This window comes from Rattus rattus, chromosome 1 (genome assembly GCF_011064425.1).
Source record: "Rattus rattus isolate New Zealand chromosome 1, Rrattus_CSIRO_v1, whole genome shotgun sequence".
Classification (NCBI taxonomy): domain Eukaryota; kingdom Metazoa; phylum Chordata; class Mammalia; order Rodentia; family Muridae; genus Rattus; species Rattus rattus.
The window spans coordinates 40,573,898-40,599,321 of NC_046154.1; the positions used below are offsets into that span (position 1 = coordinate 40,573,898).

General features: G+C 41.6%; 1 protein-coding gene and 1 pseudogene across 1 annotated transcript in view; both read left to right on the forward strand.

The window, feature by feature from the left end:
* Zswim5 (zinc finger SWIM-type containing 5) overlaps window positions 1–25,424 on the forward strand; it is a 108,048-nt gene that overhangs the window by 61,684 nt on the left and 20,940 nt on the right. The window contains 4 exon segments of the mRNA XM_032899755.1: window positions 11,586–11,942; window positions 17,413–17,561; window positions 20,321–20,471; window positions 21,814–21,993. Coding sequence (XP_032755646.1) covers window positions 11,586–11,942; window positions 17,413–17,561; window positions 20,321–20,471; window positions 21,814–21,993 — 837 coding nt within the window.
* On the forward strand, window positions 6,474–7,026 carry LOC116898554 (annotated as a pseudogene).

Genomic DNA, 25,424 nt, shown 5'->3' on the forward strand with positions numbered 1-25,424 from the left:
CCTTTAATTCTAGGTGGATCTTAGTAAGTTCTTGCAAGGCTGGTTTAGTTCACAAGGCATTTTCCAGGACAGCCAGGGCTACACAGAGAAACCGTGTCTTGAGAAACAACAACCAAACAAACAAACTTGTATCTATTCTTCAACAATTTCATAGATGTATAAACATAGCTTGATCATATTCACCCTGAAAGAAATCCTTTTCCTCCTGGAAAATGGTTTCTGTGAGTTTTCTTTTGTTTGAGACAGAATCTCACAGTTGGGCCCAAACTGACCCTGACTCGGGAGCCTTGTCCTACCCTCAACGCTTGTTATAGGTATGCAGTAAGCACTTAGCTTCTAAGTAAGTGTAGTGCTTTAACAATAAATCTGAGGGCTGTGGAATTGGCTGCCTGTCTACAGATATGACTGTTCTGGCCAAGCACCCACATCATAACTATCTCTAACTCTAGTTTCAAGGGATTCAACACCCTTTTCTTAACTCCATGGCACCAGGCACACACATGGTATATGGCTAAATATTCATACACATCCAATAAGTACATATTAATAAAAAAGAAAATAAGTCTGAATACTATGTTGAAGACTCGTAAATAGAAATTCGGTTATTCAATATTGTGGTCAGTCAAAAATAGCTATGTATGTTTTCCTCTTGAAAAGTAGTTTGTTGTTTTTAATACCCTCTACCCTATTGATGTAGACTCCTGAACTGGAATGGAATAGTTTATGAAATAAGATTACAATTGTATGTTGCCTTTTTCTTTGTTTGAATTCTGAACCTAGGTAGAGACCTGGTCTCATACATAGTTCAGCTGGTAAAGTGCTTACATAGCATACACAAACCCCTGGACTCTATCCCCAACCCTGAGCAACAGGGTATGGTATACGCACATGTAATCCCACCACTTGGGAGATAGAGGTAGGAGGATCAGAAGTTCAAGAATTTCCTCAGGGCTGGAGAGATGGCTCAGTGGTTAAGAGCACCGACTGCTCTTTCTGAGGTCCTGAGTTCAAATCCCAGCAACCACATGGTGGCTTACAACCATCTGTAATGAGATCTGATGCCCTCTTCTGGTGTGTCTAAGACAGCCACAGTGTACTCATATATAATAAATAAATAAAATATTTTAAAAGAATTTCCTCAGTTACCTAGGGAGTTTGAGGCTAGCCTGGGGAACGCACACACATGAGCACATGGGTGTGTCTGTGCATATGTCTGCCTGTCTGTCTGTCTTTCTTCCTCAGTTACATAGGGAATCTGAGGCCAGGCTGGTGTGGGGTGGAGGTGTGTGTGTGTGTGTCTGTATCTCACACATGCACACATTCACACACAGACCGTGCACTGAACACCTGTTTTGGCAACATGTATACCTTGTATATGTGAACACTGATTTTTGTTCTCCTTTTACTGAAAACAGTTTCCTAACCAGGCATAGTGGTGCATGCCACTTGGGAGGCAGAGGCAGGAGGATCTCTGTAAGTTCAAGGTCAGACTGACAGCCTGATTTACAAAGCGAATTCCAGGACAGCCAGAACTATCACACAGAGAAATCCCATTTGAAAAACCAGGGGGGAAAAAGGAGAATAGATTCCTTTAATCACATAATCTTTCCTGACTATGGTTTTCCCTCCCTCTACTCCTAGTTCTGCCCATGCCTACCTCATCTGGATCCTATCCCTTTCTGTCTCTCACTAGAAAAGAACAGGCTTTTAAGAAATAATAAAATATAACAAAATATAATAATATAAAAAAAGCTATCATGTTGAAGTTTGACAAGACAGACAAAAGGAAAAAGAGTCCAAGAGGTGGCACAAGAATTAAAAACCCACTCATTCATAGATTCAGGAATCCCATAAAATCATTAAGGTGGAAGCTGTAATATATATGCAGAGGCCTGGTGCAGGATCCGTGCACACTGTTTTTACAGAGAGGTTTTTCAGGTATGTAATAGTTTCTTTCACATCTGTGAACCAAAGATTTTTGATCTATAGTTTCAAATTGATTGGTTATCCACCAATATAATTTCTTTCATCTTGCACCATAAAGTGAGGTCTTTGTGGTGTTTGTTTTGAGAGAAAGTCTCATAACGCCCAAACTAGCTTCAAATGTACTGTGTAGCTTATGGTGGCAATAACTTTGAACTGCTGATCCACCTGTCTGCATGTCCCAAGTGCTGGGATTACAGGTGTATGTATGCTGTCATGCCTGGTGAAATTACTGCTTTAAAGTAATTGTGTTTTCTGTATGTTAGATATTTAAATAAATTTTCCGGATAAATTTGTTCTTTTTCTTTTTAACAGAAAATATTTCTAAAATAATATATTTTTTAAATCCTGAAACTTTAAAACCATATACTTAATTCCCCTGTAGAATTGCAAGTCAAAACAACATAAATCTAGAGAACTGAGTAACATAATTCTCTAGAGGTGAGCGCCTGCATTTGGGAGGCTTTGGTCTTTAGCTCTGGTTGCTAGTACAGAGAGCAGAGACTGCTGCCTTCTGAGGCTGATGCAGAGAAAGGGCCATAGTTGTTCTTTAGAGGTTAATATAAGGAAACCCCTTGATTTGCCAGAGGAGCCTGGGAAGGGAGCAGATGGCAGCAAGAAGGGCCCTTCAGCTTACTCAGCTGCTCTGAGAAGCTTAGGTGACCTCTCTAATACAAACAAACCAAGTAGCTTTCAGAGTAATGGGCAGCATCATTTGTATTCCCGAATAACAATGCTGCTCCTCACTTTATCTTCCACACCCTGATCCAGTGTGTGGGCACCATCTGCTTCTTGGGAATTTATTTAGGCCCTGGCCCTGGCTAGTTGGGATTGTTATTGAGTGGTATTTCGGGTAAATGTGTTCTTTACAAAGCACTTTCACATGAATCTCATTAAGCAGTATGTTCATTTGCATAATTAAGAAACTGAGGCAAAAAGGAATTGAGGGCTATTGGAGTTGTGACTCGGACCCTGACCCATGATCTGTTCATCTCTGGAACTGTCCCAGTGCACTTGTTTGAGCATTAGCTACTAAGATTGAGAGTTAAGTTTTCTGAGAAGGGAATTAGTATTTTGTAAATGTTATTCTTAGAGTTTTAAGAGTTCTCCTGGATACTTTTTTCTTTCTTTTTTTCTTTGTCACAGACTAAAATAAGAAAGTAACTTGCTTTATTTTCTTCTGCTGTATACAACTATGACTTTCCAGGAAGCAAGAATTAGATGAGAAATTCTAATTTTATACTTTCATCGAAACCAAATTTATTTAAATAGAGCCATTCAAGTACAAAGGCCATATGGTGTGTGTTTGTGTATGTATGTTTGTGTGTGGATATGCATATGTTGTATTTAAATTGACTATAAGAAAAACATTCTTATCTCCCAACCCTGGGGAGGCAGAGGCAGGCAGATCTCTGTGAGTTCGAGGACAAGCTGGTCTGCAAAGTGAGATTCAGGATAGCCAGGACAGAGAAACCTTGTCTTGGGGGTTGCAGGCAGGGTGGAAGAAAAGAAAATGTGTTCTTGGGCCAGCAAGGCTGTGCCTGCCAAGTCTGATGACCTGAGTTCCTTTCCCTGGGACCCACATAGTAGAAGATCTCTACACACATGCTGTGGCAATTTGTACTCTCTCTCTCTCTCTCTCTCTCTCTCTCTCTCTCTCTCTCTCTCTCTCTCTCTCTGTGTGTGTGTGTGTGTCTGTCTGTCTGTCTGTCTATATAATAATTAAACAATTAAATAAAATATAAAAAACATTTTAAAGGGTAAATGAATCCTGTTAGAAAATTGCAGCACTCCTTTCCTTGCTGTTGGCTGAAATGACACTTGTGTCCATGTATTAGCACCTGCCTAGAGGCCTTGGGGAATCAAAAGAGCAGTGAGCAGAGAGGTTTTAATTGCCCAGGCGTTGCTGGAGCTTTTCTTACACTGAGAAACACAAAGGCCTTTGAATGGTGTCAGAGGGCCGTGCTGAGAAGTGCTCCTTTAGAGCTCCACACAGATGATCACATGCAGTGGCGAGACTGTCTTGTAGATCACGAGCCCATCTTTATTTCTCCAGTGAGAGTGTTGCATCAAATAGTTGCCCAGGAAACCAAGCAGATGTCAGAGTTTACTGACTTGTCTGTCATTAATGCAGAACTCTGTCTTTGTAGAATTATGCTTGCTAATTACTTTTATAAAGTTGTGGATGCTTTAGATCCAATAGTGTCATACTCACTACATTGTGGTTGACAGTACAGGTTGTGGAACCAGACTGCCTGTGCTCAATCAAACTTAAGTACGATGTTGAATGAGTTCCTTTATTCCCTGAGCTTCAGTTTTCTTACTGAAAGGAAAAGAGCAGACATTTCATTGTTCTCAGGACCTAACTAGTTAACATATGGGAGACACTTAGAATGCTCTGTCTAGTATGCAGTAAGCACTAAATGTTAAGTAATAAAATAGCTTGTATCTTTATTTTGTTTTTCATTTTGAGATAGGGTTTCTTTGTAGCCTGGCTGTCCTGGAACTTGCTGTGCAGACCAGCCTGGCCTCACAGAGATCTGCCTCTGCCTCCCAATTAATCAAAGGTACATGCCACCACTCCTCAGCATGTGTTTTTATTTTATTTTTTTTTTAATTATTGAGCAAGGCATGGTGGTGGTGCACACCTTTAGTCCCAGCAAGTGGGAGACAGAGCTAGATCTCTGTGAGTTTGAGGCAACTTGGTCTACATAGTGAGTTATAAGACAGCTAGAGCTATATAGTAAGACCCTGTCTCCAACAACAACAACAACAATATAAATAAATCATTGAGAGAGAGACAGAGACGAAGACAGAGACAGAGAGAGAGAGAGAGAGAGAGAGAGAGAGAGAGAGAGAGAGAGAGGAGGCCAGGAGGCGCACATCATGTGGTCAGAAGACTGCCTCAGGTTAGTTCTCTCCTTCAGTGTGGGAATCAGGATTGAGCAGATCATATGAAACTTGTGCAGCAAAGGCTCACTGACTTTCATTTTTAAAAACGATCAATGTGGTTGTACATGCCTGAAATTTCAGCATTCAAGAGATTGAGACAGGAGGATTGGTCTGAATTCAAAGCCAGTCTGAAGAAAGATTCTGTCTCAAAAACATCAACTAAGTGTTATAAAAAAAACAGCAGAAGCTAACAGCGGTCCATTTAAAATATGAATATAAATTATAGGAAAGAGTCATGTTATATTGATATTCTATATAAGTTCTTTTTTGTTTTAAAAATGTTTTATTGAGAATTATATCATCTCAGATATCTCATAAATTGCAGTCTTTAAATCACTACAGAAGGGGTTGGGGATTTAGCTCAGTGGTAGAGCGCTTGCCTAGGAAGCGCAAGGCCCTGGGTTCGGTCCCCAGCTCCGAAAAAAAGAACCAAAAAAAAAAAATCACTACAGAAAAAAAACAAATTCAATAGGAATTTCAAACCACTAATATTACATTCACACACAAAATACTAAGTAATAATTCTTAGCCTTAGAATATATTCCATCTCTCTTTTTCTTCACTAAATGTTCAACCAAAACCATGTATAGACTGTATACCTTATGTATGTAATACGTAAAACTTTTATATACATAAGAGTTGGCACTTTGTCCAGTGGGGTATCAAAGCCTTTGGGGGAAGGACTTCTTTTTGGCTGTTGGCTGTAAGTCATATGAATATCTGGTAAGACCACAGAAATGGGGCTCCTTTCAGAACCAAGTTCAGTTCCACAGCCTTGCAGGCTTTGTGTATGGTGGACACCTGCACTTGCATAGCAAGTCAAAGGCTGCAACAGAACCCGGAAGTGAAGCAAGTCCTCCGTTTTAGCAAGATTCACTCCGTCTTCTAAAACTTCCTTAATTTAAACCACTGACCAGTTTCTTTCATATAAGAGTGTTACAGAGCATATTTCTTTAATTTCCTAGGTTAAACTCCTTCTTATCTACAGGTACTATACAAAGTACAATAGTCTTAGCTCTTCTCATATTTGCTTGAATAAAGTGTTCCATCCACTGTGTTTTGAGAAAGGTTGCCTGTCTATTGCAAGGTGATTCCTTGAGTGCTTTTGTCATTTTTTGTTTAGAGCTACTCATTGTCTTCTCATTGTGATTCTGAGAATTGTCAAACTCATCAAAATTTGCAGTGCCTGTACGGCATGTTTCCAGTCATGACAGATAAGTGTCCATAACTTAAAAGAGTCTGAGGAGTTGGGGATTTAGCTCAGTGGTAGAGCGCTTGCCTAGCAAGCGCAAGGCCCTGGGTTCGGTCCCCAGCTCTGAAAAAAAGAAAAAAAAAAAAAAAGTCTGAGAACCTCCAGCTGGAGATGAGGTCTTTCGTTGCTTTGTCATTGTTTGAAAATTCTCCATTCACATCCTCGTTGATAACCTAGGCAACTCTGACAGGCCACATTCAGGATGGGACTATCATCATGGCTCTGAAAATTGCATCTGATGTTTAAGACATCTGGTCTTTCTGGACCTGGCGAGCAGGGCGCCCTCATGGGTGTTGACATTCACCACAAGGATCGGAAGGTTCTGCGCAAGGAGCCCAAGACCCAGGACATCTACCTATGGCCGCTAGTCAAGCAGTACAAGTTTTTAGCCAGAAGGACCAACTCCACCATCAATCAGGTTGTGCTGAAAAGGCAATTTTTAGTCACACCACTTTGGCTATCTCTGTCCTTCCAATGATCCAAAGATGAACTTCCTGGTGGGAGAACAAAACTGCTGTGGTTACTGGGGACGGTGAACCAGGTGATGTGGATCCTGGAAGCACCAAGCTGAAGTGTATTGCACTGCGGGTGAGCAGCGGGCCCAGTGGGATCCCTCAAGCCTGGGGGGTAGGCCTCACCTTCAACCAACTGGCCCTGGAGTCTCCAAGGGCCGAGGCACTATGCTCCTGTCTGGTCCTCAGAAGGGCCGAGAGGTGTACCGACACTTTGGCAAGGCCCCAGGAACTCCACACAGCCACACCAAACCCTGTGTCTGTCCCAAGGGCCGGAAGTTTGAGTGTGCCAGAGGCCAAAGGGCCAGCCGAGGCTACAAAAACTAACCCTGGGTCTTATTGTTAAAAAAAAAAAAAAAAAAAATCTTTGGCTGTTAAAAATAAAAAGAGACATGTGGTCTTAGGAGTGCGTCCGAAAGGGCTGGTAGACGTCATCTCTTCAGCCACTGCAGCTCCAACACCAGCTGCACTGACGCAGGAAGGGACTGTCACTTAACTTTATGTATAATGTCTTGTTACTTTGTTCTCCATCCCAGCAAAATTGTTTATTGCTGAAATATTTTAATCACAAAATCAGGAATTGGGGCTGGAAAGATGGCTCAGTGGTTAAGAGCACTGACTGCTCTTCCAGAGGTCCTGAGTTTAATTCCCAGCAACCACATGGTGGCTCACAGCCATCTGTAATGGGATCTGATGGCATCTTCTGGTGTGTCTGAAGCCAGCAACAGTGTACTCATACAACTAAAATAAATCTTTAAAGAAATAAAATAAAATCAGGAATTTGTAAACACAGGTAATCCCTTGTGGATTATAGATATGAATACAGAAAGATTCAGTTTAATGTTCACTTACCCATTCATCTATAAACAGATGCCCTTACAATCATAAGCCAGCTGTAAATATAAAAATGAAAACAAATCTTTGTTTACAAGGAGTTCACAATCTACAGGGGAAAGACAAACACGAAACTATTAATTACACTGATAGTCATTTGCTTAAAATAAAGATAAAAGTGATGAAGAATGAGAATTTAGCTAAGTGTCCAGAGACATAGGGAAGGCTTGTTGGGGTAAGTCTCATGTGAGCTGAGAATTCAGAATGAGGAGCGGTCAAGATGGTCACGTTGGTGTAGGGAATGTCACATCTAAAGGCAAGGGCAAAGAAAATGGAGAAAACTTGCCACAGTAAAGAATCACGAAGTAAGCTTGATGTGTTTGTGTGCTGTGTAGTAGGAACAAGTCTGAAGTGCTTGAAAGAGATCCCAGCACATGTCACAGTGTCCTATGATCATTGAAGAGACACTAAAAAATTCAAAGCTGTTGCATTCAGCAAACATTTGTATATTTATTCCATGTTAGTCTTGTATTAGGTACCAGAAATACAAGATAATGTGGAAATGACATGAGTTTTCAATAAAGGGGGAGTAGGCTGGTAAGGTTTTTCAATCGGTATAGGCACATGCCGTGAAAGCCAAGGGCCTGAGTTCAATGCCCAAAGCCCATATAAAGGTTGAAGAGAGACTACAGAGAGCTGTCCATTGACCACACAGGACTATTGCACTCCCCCCCCCTTCTCACACACAAACACACGTAAGAAATAAAAATTAAAAACAAAAGAAAATACCCAACATGTGTTCATGCTCAAAAGTATTACCATTTAAAAATTATTTCTTGACCAATAAAAGAACCAATTAGCTCAGTGGAAGAGTGCATAAAACTTTGAGTTCAATGCCTAGTACTGGCAGGATAGAGGGGGTTACTAAGCAATTGACTGTATTTGGAAAGTACACTGATTTGAAAGAATCACTATAAATCTATTCTAATTTTTAAAGCCTGGGATATTTCAGAAATTATGGTCATTTAAGATTTTGTTCTCATGACTATAATCATGAAAATTACATAACTGTTCTGGGCAATCAATGAAGTGCTTATTTCTTAGGTCTTTATTATTTGATTCTGGACAAAATCTTTCTTGTAAACTAGAATATAAACTCCACAGGCATAAATGCCAAGGCCTTTTCATTTAATGATTCAATAACCTGAGGTACCAGGAGGTTCACTGTGAAGCGATATTGGAGCTAAGCAGTGTAGACTGTAGGATCTCCTTATTTGGAAAAGAGAGGCTTCATCACATATATACAACGTTCTCTATTATTCTACTCTGTTCTTATTCTATTCTGCATTTATATATCCAAATGGAAAATCACCCTCAGTATTTTCTATTTACTTTAAGGTTGAGTCCAGGCTGTTTCTGGACTCTCCAGCATTATAATGATGAGAACAATGTCGAGGGAACCTCTTGGACCATTTCTTTTGCTGTTTGTACTGCCAGTCAGTATACTAAGCAGGAGAACAATGCCTATTGTAAGTCACCAGTTATGCATAGTTTGGGCTTTTGCTTTTTGGGAGCTTTTGAGACAGGATTTCTCTGTGTCGCTCTGGCTATCCTGGAACTAGCTTTGTAGACCAGGCTGGCCTCAAACCCTACCTGCCTCTGCTTCCAGAGTTCTGGATTATAGATGTGTTTGTGCGCCACTGCATCCTGCTCATGCATGGGTTTGTAAGAGGGAGTTTGGTGCGTATTTGAGCACAGCAAATTCTAGGGAGTATTTCTTCCAAACACTGTTCCTGCCCTGTGAGGACATTTTTTTTTTTTTTTTTGGTTCTTTTTTTCGGAGCTGGGGACCGAACCCAGGGCCTTGTGCTTCCTAGGCAAGCGCTCTACCACTGAGCTAAATCCCCAACCCCCTGTGATGACATTTTGATGGTTTTTAGTTTTTGTTTTTGAGACAAAGTCTTTTAATGTCTATATAGTCCAGGCTAGCCCCAAACTCATGGTCTTCCTATTCTAACTCCCAAGGGCTGTAGTCATGGTCATGTGCTACCACTGTGGGTTTGACTCATCTGTTGATTCTCGCCTAAGTGATACTTGCTGTGTGTTGAAGATAAAGAAAGTGTAACAGGCTTACAAGATGGTATTCTGGTAGGAGCTCAGAGCATGCCTGTAACTATAAAAGGCCAGTGATTTTTCTAGAAGTTGAGATATCAGGGGTTGGGGATTTAGCTCAGTGGTAGAGCGCAAGCGCAAGGCCCTGGGTTCGGTCCCCAGCTCCGAAAAAAAAAAAAAGAAAAGAAAAGAAAAAGAGATATCAGACACACATCATGATATGTAATGGAGAAGGAACTATGGTATGACTTTATTTTTATATTTTTAAACAAGGTAGAACTGTGTAGAGAAGGAGTCTAAATCACAGGTTGGGATAGAAATTTGAAATAATTTATTTTTCATTTTAAAGTTTGCTTTGTGATTTGAGGAAAAACTACTACTTATAAACTAAACAAGAACCCCTTGAAAGTATTTGGTACTTTATTCAGGGTCCACTCAGTATTAAATATTTAAGATGTTTTTTAATTGGTTGTAGGTTTTTGTTTTGTTTGATACGGGGTCTTCTCTCTATAGCCTGGCTATCCTGGAACTTTCTATGTAGACCAGGCTGACCTTGAACTCACAGAGATCCACTTGCCTCTGCTATTCAAAAATTGTTTTAAACTTGTACATGATGTGAATGAGGTAAAACAGGAGCAGCAGTCTATATCTGTATTCCCCGAACAATACAAGTCTCTGCAAGCGCACCATCCCTGATTACTTTGCACCAAGAGACAGGCCTGTTATAGAATAGAAATGGGGATGTTGGCCTTTATGGCCCGCTAGAGCTGGTGGAGTAAATGTTACGTGTTCTTGTTAAGTGCCTGTCCTCAATCTACCCATCATCCTTCAGGCTCTGCAACTGGTAAGCGAGACTAATCCCTTTGAGTTTCCCTAAATTAACCTTTAAAGGTATAAAAGTCCTTGGGCATTAGAGCACTCAGTAAATATGATAGTTTTGTGATATCCTAGGGTTGTTTTGACATGGTTTTTGCAGGATTGTGCCATTGAGGACAGTATGAGGAAGAATCATCCCAGAGATACCTAAAACACTGTGAAGCAGTTGGGTCTTCCCTGTGAGCGGTGTTGTTTCTGTCACGTCTTTTGTTAAGAGAACACCATATTCCAACTGAGGAATAGCTCAGCTGATAGAGGGCTTGGTGCACAAGCTTGAGACTGAGAATAGTGGCACACACTGTAATTCCACTGTGACTCAGAGGAGGAAGCAGGAGGATCAGGATTCCAAGGTCATCCTTGACTCCACAGTGACTTAGAGACATCCTAGACGACACAACACCTTATTTCAAAAAAAAAAATAATAATGCATTCTTTCTGTATTACACAGTTATTGGGGTTGCGGGCCTTGTGAATAGAGACGTAGTACTATATAGTGTCTTTGTATGAACTTTTCTGTATCTTGGGTTTCTTGCATTTTGATTGTTCCATATGGTCACCATTTTGGAATTGTGTGTTTAAGGATGAAATGCCCTTGAACATACTTATTCTTCTTTCTGTTCTCCCTCATGGAATTCCTTTTCCCTCTCATCTATAGTACTCACGGGATTCTAGATTGTACCTGTGTTGTTGTGGACTTGTCTTTATTGCCATTTTAAATTCAAAATCTACTACAAGAATTATCCCTAACATTTAAGAGCTCTTTAACATTTCAGACTGCTGTGAAAACTATGAACTATCCTCCCAGAAAAATATGTATAAAAGTACATAAAAAGTTTTTATAGTCCAAGAGATTTAAAGTCCAACAGACTTTAAATTCACTCTAAGAAAAAGAATTCTTGTGTTTCTAGACTGTATTCCTTCAGGACAATACTTAAGTTTCACTCCCAGAGCTTGTTGTCATTCAGACAGACTCACTACCTGTCTAGATGTGGAAGAATTGTGAATTGATTAACCCGCTAGCCCTAAAGACTCTCTAAACAGGGTGTTTTTCTTTGTTTCCTTAGGCTTCCATCTGAGTGGCACAGTAACAGAACCAGCCACCGCATCTGAACCAGCAGTGACTTACAAAGTTGCAATCAGTTTTGATCGATGCAAAATCACTTCCGTGAGCTGCGGCTGTGGAAATAAGGACATATTCTACTGTGCTCATGTGGTAGCACTCTCTCTCTACAGGATCCGGAAACCAGACCAAGTCAAACTTCGTCTTCCTATCTCAGAAACCCTTTTCCAGATGAACAGGGACCAGCTTCAGAAGTTTATTCAATACTTAATCACAGCACACCACACTGAAGTTCTTCCTACTGCACAAAAGCTGGCAGATGAGATTCTGTCCTCCAACTCAGAAATCAACCAAGTGAATGGTAATTGTTTAACATTTCCTTGATTTAAAAAAATTAGCTTTTTCACAACCACTATTAAAAGCAACACTTACCCCCCCCCTTCTACTGTGTTGTATTTTAAGAGGTTGGAATTTTTCTACTTTTGTAATAATTTAACCTTATTCAATTCATTTTGTCCAAACAACTGTAATTAACTCTTTAGTTTCTTTTCTTTTGGGGTAGGGGTGGGGAGTGGGGGGTGAGATGGCGTTTCTCTGTGTAGCCTTGGCTGTCCCGAAACCTGCTCTGTAGACCACCCTGGCCTCAAACTCATAGAGATCCACTTGCTTCTACCTGGGATTAAGGTGTGGCAAGTCTTAGTTTCTGAAAACAATTAATTTCTAGACATTTTGGCAGAGGTTTTAGTAACATTTTACTTCTTTGACTTTGTTGGTAGTTACACAGTTTTAATCACTATGTAATAATCTTTGCTATAGAGTTTCTACAATTTATAATAAGTATTTAACATCTGGGAATATAGGGCAGTGATAAGCTCTGTCCTGGAGTGTGCCAGGACCTGAGTCCAGTCCCTAGAGCTGGAATAAAAGTAGAACTTAGTTACTTTTCCCCACATGTTTCAAGACAGAGTTTTCTGCATAGCCCTGGCTGTCCTGGAACTCACTTTGAAGATCAGGATGGCCTTGAACTCAGAAATCCACCTGCCTCTGCCTCCCTAGTGCTGGAGTAAAGGTGTGCACCACCATGGCCCCGTCATTAATAGCAGTAAACTATGACTGCTGGGTTTTTGGTTTTTGGGTTGTTTTTTTTTTTTAATGCTTTGGCATACTTTCTATAGGAAATATATGCTGCTTTTATATTTATATTATTTTATATTTATATTATTTTCAAAAAGTTGCTTAAGAACAAAAGAACTAAGTACAGTGGCCACACCTAATGGCCAATCCTAGTCTTTGGGAATTGGAAGCAAAAGGATCAAGAACTCAGGTCACTCTCATGTCTCAGCAAGTTCAATGCAACTTTAGCTACATGAGTTCCTACTCAGAGAACAGGAGTAGGGGAGCTGGTTCCCTAGACCTCAAGCTCCCTTAGAACATGTGGCATTATATAGCCTCATGAGAAAAAGCCAGTTCCTGAAATGGTTTAGAGTGGATTTATCCTAACAGTAGACCATTAGAGAATTTTAAATCAGAGATGGTGTAATATTTCTTATTTAACTAATTATGTGCTTCATCTCTGGCTTGATTAATAATTATTTATGAAAGATACTCCTTCCATTTTATCTTCTCCCATCACCTTGAGGAAGAACCCACTATCACACTAAAGTGTTATTTACTTTGACATGTTACCAGAAGGTAAGTCACCTCATTCTCATTCTTTTTAGTGAATAGGCTAAAATATTCAAACTAACAAACCTCTATAAGAACAATTTAATTCAATGTAATTTAAATTTAAACCAATAGTGTGAACTGAGAGTTAGTGGACAGCTAAGGATCCCAGTTGTAAACTCCAGGTACTGCTCACCTAACTGAAATGGTTCTCCTCACTTACTCCTATATTTCTCCTCCGCTGTCTGACTTTGGAATGTGGGCATTTCTTAATAATCTTTCCCCCTCTGTTTCTGTGAATCTCTATAGATAATTTCAGCTATCCTTGATTTCAGATGTCATCCATTTCTCATGACACACAGACTCATTTTTCCAGTCAGCTTTTGTGAGCTTTTTATTAAAAAAAACAGCTTTTTCCCTGGTTTTTATATCACAGATATCTCAAGATCAGTAGATCGAAAATGAATGTATAGTCTGTATTCTCTTACCTTTTTAATTTCGGGCAGTGCCAGGGATTGGACTGAGGGCCTTTCATACGTCAGGCAAGTATTCTACCACTGAGCTGCACACTGGCTAGAGTTAAGTTCCTCAGCCTTGCTTATCTTCCGCTCATTCACCATCTCAGTGGTTAGCACTGTGCTCACTGATTCAAGCTCTTGGTAAATACTAACTGTTGGCTTGCTGTGTTCTGTGTTTGAAATAAGATCTCACTACATTGCTCCAGCCAGAACTCTTAAACAAAGAGGCCCTCTTCCCCAAGCCTCACAAGTTGCTGGGATTAGAGGTACTGTCCTGACTACATATTTTTGTTTAATAAATTTAAATGTTGGGTTTGGAGAGATGGTCAGTGGTTAAGAGCACTGGCTGCACTTCCAAAGAACCCAGGTTCAATTCCCAGAACCCACGTGGCAGCTCACGATCATCTATAACTGTAGTCCATATAACTGAAGTTATTCACATAGACTCCTTGTGATATGAAGACATACATGCTAACAAAACACCCATCTACATAAACAAGTCTTTTTTTTTTTTTAAACAGAAGTGTCTTGTGAAATATCTTGTGGTTCTGCCCATGATGCTACACATCTGTAAATCTTGGGAGGCCAAGGCAGGAGGATCCAGAGTTCAAATCCAACCTTGTCTACACCATGAAATTTAAAGGCTAGCCTTGTCAACATAGGAAGATCACATCTTACTCAGACAAGCGCCACGCCTGAGTGCGCACACACATGTGCACACACACACACACACACACGCACCCTCTGTGGGGCCTCTTACTGTTTCATGCTTTTTTTTCAGATGACTAATAGCCTTAATAGTAGTCACACCAATTTTGTTATATCTTGCCTAAATATTGACTTACTTTCTTCTTCTCTTTGCAGTGACCTAGCCCTATTATCCTAGCAGTTCATTCTGTAAGACCACATTAGATGTTATTAATGAACCTGATTTCTTCCACAATTGCTATGACCATGAAGATCCAGAGTACTCTATGGTTTTCTACTTCTCTTCAAACTTCCTCAAATCCTGAGAGATGATATCATTCCACACTTGTAGTCCACTTGATTAAAACCAGCTCTCTTAGGCAGACTCCTAATTCTGCTTTTTCATCTCCTAATTGAATCACCTAGCATAATAATTGGTCCAGCTGCCTCTGCCTTCTGCTGCAAGACCACTACTGTTTCTCTTTCCTCAGTCTTTGTGCCCACAGGACCCAGAAACCCAGTCCTTGGCCTAACCTAACTTCTCAGTTCCTTTTCTGCCAAGCTACCAAATCAGTTCCAAAACACTCCAAAAGCATGTCCACGATAATCGTCTTAACAGTTACCAGTGCTGTGCTAATACATTATTCAAAGTTAGCTAGAGATTGAAGTATGAGCAAGGAGCCAACAGACGTTCAGGGACGATGTCTGAGTGGGAGTAACTCCAGCTGTGTTTTAAGTGATTTTGCTGAGGTAAACCAAGTAAGGAAGGATAAGTCGGGCAAAATCATGTCACCACAAATACAGCTCTGTTGTGCTTTAGGAAATAGTTTTATGGTGAAATACAATGCAACATATTTATTTGTTAAGATGTCTCATGTAACCCAGGCTGTCTTTAAATTTATTATGTAATCAATGGATTTGAACTCCAGACCCTTCTGCTTCTACCTCCTGAGTGCTGGGGCTCACATAATGCGTGCCACCATTGTAAGTGTGACGGCTAAGAGGGGAAAGGTATGCTGGGGCTCACATAATGCGTGCCACCATTGTAAGTGTGACAGCTAAGAGGGGAAAGGTATGCTGGTAGCTGAGGAGCACCACACAGTCTCACCACACAGCAGACCTCACCTCACCCAAGAGCTTTATTGGAAGGGAAAAGCACAAACAGATGGCTGCCTCTGCTGCCTCTGCTTGGACCGCCAAAAAGCAGCAGAGAAGTGAGCAGAAGGCAGGCTTTTCATAGGGTTTCTTGCAGGGTGGAGCTTTCCAAAGTAGTTTGGGATTGGAGGGATTATGTGGCCTGACCTTGGGGCAGACTCAGGGATTGTGGGATTTTGTGGCCTGATTTTGGGCTTTTCTTTTTTTCTTTCATTATTTTTTTCTGTGGGGCAGGGCCTGGCCACTCTCTTGCCTCCAAGGGCTTACATTACCATACCTAGCTAAAAATACACTTTTATGTTCTAAGAAAATATTTTTAGTTTTAAACATAATATACATATGTTAATAGAGATTTGAAGTTCACAGAGACAAAACAAAGTAATGCATACCACATTACTAGGGAGGAAATGTTATGTCTTGAAGATATGGAGGAGAAACAAAGTCAGTTCCCCATCATAGCCTCAGAATGCAGCCCAGAGCTCTATGATGAACTATTTAGAGATTTTTTTTCCTGCACACCAACCAACCAATTCCACAGCAGACCCCAACATGTCCTCTAATGTAACTCATTTTGATAACTGACTACCTGGAGATGGTGTAAGACTTACATGTTGAAGGCTCTATCTCCAGAGCTCTTCCCCTCTTCTGCCCTACTTCAGATGCCAGCCTCATGCCTCAGGTTGCTTTAGCTGTTAGCTGGCTGCCGACCGACTGACCACAAATCAGGGTTCCCACACCCTCCTGATGTTCAGTTAATTTGCTGGCCTAGGTCACAGAATCAGGGAAACATTTCACTTACATTTGTAGGTTCATTATAATGTTACCAAAGGTACAGCTGAAGAATATATAAGGCGAAGAAGCATATGCCACCAGAGGCCATGCTTCTATACTCTGTCCAGGTGAACTGCACTTGAGAACCCACCCCCTTGTTCTACTCTCTGGAAGCTCTACATATTCTGTTCCTGGGTCTCGTTCGTTCGTTTGATTTGGAAGTGTTATTGCATAGATATAATCGATTAAAATCACTGGTGAACAACTTAGCCTTCAGGACTCATTTTTTGTCATTAGAGGTTGACATAAGGGACTAAATGTCTCAACTCTCTACCTAGGTGAGCAGAGCCAATTCTGAGACTGTCTAGCTTCTTGTAACTGTTAGCCCCAACTCATCACACAGAAAGACACCACTTTGAAACTTACGAGGACTTTAAAGTTGTCTACCATGCCTGGAGGTAGGCACAGCAGCTAAGAATGCTTGTTGCTCAACAGAAGACCTGGGTTTGATTCTCAGCACTCTCAGCAGCTAACAGCTCTAGTCCCAGAGGATTTGATGCCCTCTTTTGGCTTCTGTAGGCACTGCATACATGTGATGCACAGACATACATGTAGGCAAAACACCCAGACACATAAGTTGAAAATCTTTTTAAAAATCGTTGTATGTCATAGAATGACGGAGACCAAAGGTGTGTTTAACAATCGCACATGTGTATGTTTGTTGATTTTTGAGTTAGGGTCTCTATGAAGCCATGACTGTCCTGGAACTCAATCTATAGACCAGGCTGGCCTCATACTCAGAGACCCATCTGCCTCTGCCTCCTGAGTGCTGGCACTAAAGGCCTGTGCCACCACTGTCCACCACAATATGTGTACTTCATCATGGGCTTTTCAGTATCAAAGACCTTCGAGGGCTACAACTGTGACTCCTGCGGATGTAAAACCAGCATGCACCTTACATTTCTTAAGGGCCGCAGAGTTGCAAAGCACTGACTATTTGCATCTGTGTGCCCACACTGCTCCTGTTCCTCACAGGTGCCCCTGACCCCACAGCTGGGGCCAGCATCGATGACGAGAACTGCTGGCACTTGGATGAAGAACAGGTGAAAGAACAAGTGAAGCTTTTTCTCTCCCAGGGGGGCTACTATGGCTCTGGGAAGCAGCTCAATTCAATGTTTGCCAAGGTAAGAAGTGAAAAGCAAGCCTGCCTGCCTGCCTGCCTCCTTCCGTCCGTCCTTCCTTCCTTCCTTCCTTCCTTCCTTCCGTCCTTCCTTCCTTTTTTTTTCTTCCTCCCTTCCTCCCTCCTTTCAAATGTTAAGAAAACTGTGCACACCACACTTACGCTTTCTGGTATACCTAGCTTACTTCACCTAGCTGTCCTGGGTGCTTAAAACCCACAGGAGAGGATAAGCAGAGCCTCACAGTCAGGTTATTCCACGGAGCCCTCCCTCTGGTGGTCTGATTTTTCTCTGCTCTCTAAATGAGCCCACAGTGCTGGAGAACTTTAGCAAGAACCATTGTCTTTCTACTGTGACTCAAAAGCTGCCCAATGAAGCACCAGAGACTAGAGTTTCAACAGAGTTCCAGAAGAGAGTATTCTGAAACTGGAGGTGCCCATGCCAGGCAGCCTGGATTGGTTTTTGTTGTTTGTTTTTCTCTCTCTTTCCATTAACACCTTTTACTAAGGTATAATATAATATATATTGTTTACCCATATAACCGCTATAATATTGGCTGGAGATACAGAACATGGCAGAACACTTGCTGGCATGGGGTTGGTATATTCACAGGTACTTAGTATAGAGTCATCATCACAATTTACACTCTCATCTTGGAAAGAAGTTTATCCCTTACCTATCAGACATAAGTGAGCTACTTCAGAAACAGAGATGTTTGTCTTTCTACAACATCAAATTTATTTAAAAGAAAATTCACAGGTGATGTCTCTTTTGTTGGTCTTGATTTACCAACTAATACTGACTTCACACTACAGTCACAGGGTTTCTTAATTTAAAACTTAGGGGCAGATCTTATAACATGACATTAGTGTAGAGCTCAGAGCATAACTATATGGAGTAGTTCTGTTTCCCCCTTTTCCTGGGTTCCGTGGATGAACAAAGTATCTTTATATCCGTCATCCATCTATTTACCTGTGTATGTATGTGTGTAATGTATGTATGTGTGTATTGTGTATGTATGTATGTATGTATGTATGTACAGGTACAGAGAAGCAGATAATTTAACTTTTTTTTTTTTTTTTTTTTTGCTGCTACAAGAAGAGGGAGGGCTCCGTGGAATAACCTGACTGTGAGGCTCTGCTTATCCTCTCCTGCTGGGTTTTAAGCACCCAGGACAGCTAGGTGAAGTAAGCTAGGTATACCAGAAAGCGTAAGTGTGGTGTGCACAGTTTTCTTTTTTTGCTACAAGAAGATTGAACTCCATAGCTCAGTGAGCCCTCTCTTAATTCAAGAACAGAGAACAGGCACATGCAAAGAGAGTCACTCAAAGGGGTGAGATGAAAACATTAAAATAAGGGGGTAGGAAAATGGTTCAGTTGGTAAGCTGCACCTGCAGTCAACTGGCTGCAATGCTGATAAAATGGGAAGTAGAATTGCTGGATCTCTGGACTGCATTGGATTAGCCTACTTAGCAGAGTTCCAGGCTAGTGGGAGATGAAAGAAAAGGTGATGTGTACCTCAGGAGCAACACTCAAGGTCATCCTCTAACTTCCACACAGACCTACACATGTGCATGTACACATACACATACACAAAGATACCGACATGAGATCCCAGTCACAGACTGTTCTGAGGTACAGAGCTGGTTCACGATGAAGAGCCAGACTGGAAGAACAGCAGTCCGAGCTGGCACTGTCAAGCAGGGAGTCATGCCGGGCCGACACCCCAGACACAGTCAGTCAAGAGTTCATTCACCTGCTGATGGTTTTGTGTCAGCTGGTCTGCTGATGAGCTGGCAGGTGCCCCTGTACCCCATTATTAAGTGTCCCTTCTTTCATATGACCTAGATAAGGAGATTGCATCATCTGTTGGTCTGGTGTGTTCAATAAGTTCACAAGTCTGCTTGTTTGACATGGTTTTGATGCAGTCCACATGTAAGGTCATGTGCCCCTGGTTAGTGGGGGGCAGATGGTAGTTATTTACTTACACAAACAAGATGTGGGGCTCTTTGCATCAGCATTTGCATTCGCATTCAACATGGACCAAACTGTTGTCTTATAATGGATTAGTCTAGGCAATCACAGCCTAAAGGATATGTTTGATTCAACACAGAATAACTGGAGCAGATAGCAGCCTCATCTCCACACTAACACTCTCTCTCTCATCTCTCATCCTCCATGATCACCTACCACCCCCAGCTCTAGTAACCTCTAATCTACTGTCTGTCTGCATAAGTTTCCCTATTCTGGACTTTCAAATTGTGTGTGCGTGTGTCTCTTTTGTGACTGATGTCTTTCACTTCTTGGCCTGATGTTTTAAAGGTTCATCTTTACAGTTAAATAATATTCCATTTTATCTATCCTTTGTTAGTAGACACTTAGATTGCTTTCACCTTTTGGCTACTCTAAAAAAAAAATGTTGCTATTAACGTTCTTATATAAGTTCTACATAGATTATTTTCCAAGGTTGCTGCCTCATTTTAAAGTCCCATTGGCAGGCAGTATATGGGTTCTTATTTCTTTGCATCCAGACCAATACTGTTTTGTCCCTTTATTCCGGCTATCCTAGTGTGTTTAAAGAGGTGTTTCATTATATATAACAGGCTTTCTTGATACATGAAGGAGTTTCACATACAGAGTTGAGAGGCTTTCTTTGGCCTCTTAGATGTACTATGCACACACACCATCTTCTCACCTGATGTCCGTCCTTCACCTTCTCCTCTCTGTACTGTGCAGTTACAATCACTTGCTGTCCTTGTACTTCAGGTTCGAGAGATGCTTCGGATGAGAGATTCCAACGGAGCCAGGATGCTGACACTTATCACTGAACAATTTATGGCTGATCCCCGCCTCACACTCTGGAGGCAGCAAGGAACAAGCATGACAGACAAGTGCAGGCAGCTCTGGGACGAGCTAGGTGAGTCTCTGTCCCTCACAGGTCCCACACCCTGTCACTTTGCCTCTGACACGCATGTTTATGAACATTTGCTGTCAATTTTTGCGAGGTCTTGCTAATTCTAGCTGGTGAAACACTTTAGATTCTACCACAGCCCCCTCATCTCAGGTCATTGCTTCTGCAGCACTGAGCCTTCCTGTTAAGGATTCAAAATCGTGTCACTTACATTGCTGAAAGAAAACCTCTTCCCTTGGATTCAGGTGCATGGCATTAACCTAGCTCTCAAAGTCCTTAGCCTCAAGGTCTGGTAATGTGGCTCAGCTGGTAGAATACTTCCTTTGCATGTATAAGGTCCAGGGTTCAATCCCCACCACTGCATAAAACCAGGCGTGCTGACACACACCTGTAATCTCGGCACTCGGAAGGTGGAGGAAGGAGAAACAGGAACTCAAGGTCACACTCAGCTTCTTAGTTCCAGGCCACGTGAGCTACATTAAACCCTGTCTCAAGACAAACAAACAAACAAACAAACAAACAAACAAACAAACCTTGGCCTCACTCTTGTTGCTTTCTCTGAGTCTCCTCTCCGGTATCAGGCCTAGCCAGATCACTCAGGTATGAGGAGGTTTCTAGTGCCTAAGCTTTAGCCTTCAACTGTACTGTTCTCTTTTTTTATACTAGAGGGCAAGCCAAGTATGGTGGCACACCTTTAATCCCAGCACTCAAGAGGCAGAAGCAGGCTGGTCTATGTAGTTTAAGGCCAGCCTGGTCTACATAGAGAGATCCAGGAGGACTATATGATGAAATCTTGTCTCAAAAAGTACAAAAATGAATAAATATAATTTTAAATAAAAAAGAGTTGAGCCAATATAAGTAAACTTTCATCTTCAGTTAGTATCTCTACACTTTAAAGGCAAGCACTTTAACCACAGAACCATCTCCCAGCCCTATGCCCTAAACACACCTTAGCACTTGGCGTTCATGTGGTATTATGCTTATTTCTCCATCTCTGCTGCCAGACGGCTTCTAAGGACCGAACACAGGCTCTCACCTGTTATTAGGTCACGTTCACGTTGTTGAGCCCACACTATTTGACAGAAACTTAAGATTCATCTGACTTACAGTTTCACAAGTTTTAGTTCCTCAGCCAATTCTGAAAATCTTAGAAATTATATTCATATCTCTATACAATGTGTAATATATATGTATGTATGTATCTTTCACAAATATGAGACAGAACGAAGTTGACGGTTTTATTTGTTTTTTGCTTTGGGGGCACTGGGGTTGTTTGGTGTTGAAGTTTGAAGCAAAGGCATGGGTGTTATTCACAGACACTAAGAATGTGGACTGCTCTGTTTTTTAGGGGCTTTATGGGTGTGTATAATTTTAAATCCACACTGCAAACTGGAAGAAAAATCTTGTTGGCTTCAGCAGCTGCAGAAGTGGAGCGACCTGGATATCTGTCCCCTGGAGGACGGGAACTATGGGCACGAACTGCCCAGCATTACCAATGCACTTTCCCAGAGTGCCAGCCACAGCCCAGGTGAGCCAAGGATCCTGTGTTTAGAACTTCAAAGGTAGGGCAGTAAAGTTCCAGGACAGTGGTGGCCTGGTAGCCTTTTTTTTTTCCCAGTCAAAATTATTATCCTAAATAAGAAAAGCTTTTCTTTTAATTCGTCTCAAGATGCTAAACCTTAATTAAGTATAAGGATTTGTCTGACATTAAGGATGCTGTCCTATTCCACATCAAGGGGATCCTCAGTGCCCAGGATGAAGTCCTAAAGTTTTCTGTGCAATTCTTCTCTAACCTTCAGGTTCTTTGTGTCCAATGGTCTGGGCTTCAGCTTGGGTTGGTTTGCATAGCTTAGGAAACCCACTTTAAAGGAGGGACAGAAGGGATTTACTGCTGTGAACAGACTCCATGTCCTCAGTAAAGGACACCATTTAATTGGGGCTGGCTTACAGGTTCAGAGGTTCAGTTCAGTATCATTGAGGCAGGCATGGTGCAGGAGGAGCTGAGAGTGCTACATCCTCATCCAGGCAGCTAGGATGAAAGTCTTACAGACCACACCCACAGTGGCACACATACTCCAACAGGGCCACACCTTCTAATCATGCCAGTCCCTGGGCCAAACAAATACACACCATCACACTTACCAAAACCAAAAGAAAACAAAATTTATTAAAGTGTCCTGATGGGGCTAGAGAGATGGATCAGCAATTAAGAACACTGCCTGCTCTTCCAGAGGACCTGGATTCAATTCCCAGCAACCACATAACAGCTCACAACTGTCTGCACCTCGAATTCCAAGAGTTCCAACACCCTCACACATACATGCAGACAAAACACCAATGAATGCTCTAAAAATGAATATTTTTTTAAAGTGTCTTAATTAAGGCCAGATATTATGTCACCATCCTGTATTGCCAGCATTCTGAGGTAGAGGTAAGCACATTGATCTCTACAAGTAGTATACTTACCAAATCCTTTCTTTTTCTTCTTGCTTCTTCCTCTGTCTTCCTCATATTTTTATACAGTACAAGTACATCCTCCCAAGTTATTGCCAAGACTCCTGCCCCATCCAAGACAAATCTACTACAGTAGTACTGTATCCTCCGCCTTTTGTGCCTGCTGGTCTGCAGCTGTCTGCAGATGCTGCTCACAAGCATTCACAGCATCCATGCTTTCCTTCTAACGCAGGCCATTTGATGTTAACCATTGTTCTTACTGGTGGGGATTCTGTCTAACATTGGTCTTACACTTGGTCTTTTCTCTTAAGTAATGGCTATCAGCATGTTTAGCCTCAAGGGGGAAAATCACTTTAATTGTTTTGCTTCGTTGTCTTCTACTGTACCATAATTAGTTGCCAATATACTTAAGATAACTAAGTTCATGAGCCTTGGAGAGATTATAATTTTGTCCCTTCATTAAGATACCCACTCCTGGCCCTCATCTAACTACATAACCCAGGAAGCCATCACGTTAATATAGACTTTAGTAGCATAGATGATCAAAAATATACCATTAAGTCCCTTCTCTGGAAATTCTCATTTTGTGTTGGTTCTTATTATTACCAGTTCTTTTTCCACCCACAGCCCAATCTGAGGGTTACCTGGTTTGTTTGTGCTCTCCCCCTCCCCCCACATCTCTGAGATCTTATTATAGATAACTGGAGAGACAGCTCAGCAGTTAACAACACTGGCTCCTCTCCCAGAGGTCCTGAGTTCAATTCCCAGCAACCACACGGAGGCTCACAACCATCTGTAAAGAGATTGAATGTCCTCTACAGATAGAGCACTCATATGCATAAAATACATAAACAAATAAAGATCTAAACAAAAAACCTCACACCCAGGGCTGGCCTTGAACTTACCTCAGCTTTCTCTATTCTGCGATTGCACATGCTACTGTATTCTCAGCTGCTGGTTCCTTTCCTTTAGGATTTTGATGGATGCCCCCCCCCATCCTCTCTCCCTAGTTCAATCAAGTCTTCTAATTACTTGGTACTTGTGATTGTGTAGCTGAGTGTAACTGGGGAGAAATAACTATGGTAAATGGTCTTACTTTAAGTTTATGACCACTCATATCATGTGCTCTTCAATGCTCTCTAGCCATCTACTACATTTGCCTAGTCTATGCCTGTTTCTTTTATTTTTTTAAGTGAAGACATTGTAGCTGTCTTCAGACACACCAGAAGGGGGCATCAGATCTCATTACAGATGGTTGTGAGCCACCATGTGGTTTCTGGGAATTTAATTCAGGACCTCTGGAAGAGCAGTCAGTACTCTTAACCACTGAGCCATCTCTCCAGCCCTGCCTGTTTCTTTTTTAAATTATTATTTTATACCATCGTTCCCTCAGAACGCTCCATACTCCCTCTCCCTCTTGTTCTCAGCTGGATTTGGCTTCTCGTTCGTAGACATTATAGATACAGTACTTGACATGCAAATGTGCACAAAGGCAGTAGACTGGCTGGTTTTGTGTCAACTGAACACAAGTTAGTCATCAGAGAGGAAGGAGCTTCAGTTGAGGAAATGCTTCCATGAGGTCCAGCTGTAAGGCATTTTCTCAATTAGTGATCAATAGGAAAGGGCCCAGCCCATTGTAGATGGGGCCACCCCTGGGCTGGTGGTCCTGGGTTCCATAAGAAAGCAGGTTGAACAAGCCATGTGGAGCAAGCCAGTAAGCAGCCTCGAGGCCTCTGCACCAGCTCCTGCCCTGCTTGAGTTTCTGTCCCGATTTCCTTTAGTGATGAACAGCAGTGTGGAAATACAAGCCAAATAAACTCTTTCCTTCCCAACTTGTTTTTTGGTCATAGTGTTTAATCACAGCAATAGAAACCCTAACTAAGACGGGAAAAATCATTCAGGTATAATGCCTACCCAAAGTACAAGTGTCATAAGGTATTGTGGCACAGGCCTGTAATTCCAGCTAGGCAGGAAAGTCACACATTGTAGAGCAGTCTGGGAAACTTAGGCCCTGCTTCAAAGTAAAAAGCAAAGGACTGCTGGTTGGTACACAGCATGGGAGACAGAGGCAAAGAGATCTATGAATTCAAGATCAGCCAGAGTATACAAAGTGAGTTCCAGGACAGCCAGTGCTACATAGTAAGACCCTGTGTCAAAATAAAACTGTTAATAAAGAGAAATTAGAACAACATTTCCAAACCTCCCATTTCTGTGTTATGGAATTACACATACAAACAAAAACTATTGTTTCAGAAGGTCTAAAAGAGTCTGGTGATGGAGGTGTGTGCCTTTAATCCTAGCACAGGGGAGGCGGAGGCCAGCAGATCACTGAGTTTGAGGCCAGCCTGGGCTCCAGGAGAGCCAGGGATACACAGAGAATCCCTGTCATGCAGAGAAGGACAGAGACAGATGTGCTGTATCCGTTCATGTATTCTGCCTCTTCCTTTGCTTGTATTTCTAAGTCAAACCCCCTCCTACTCCCTAGATATGAACCATTTTTCTTAA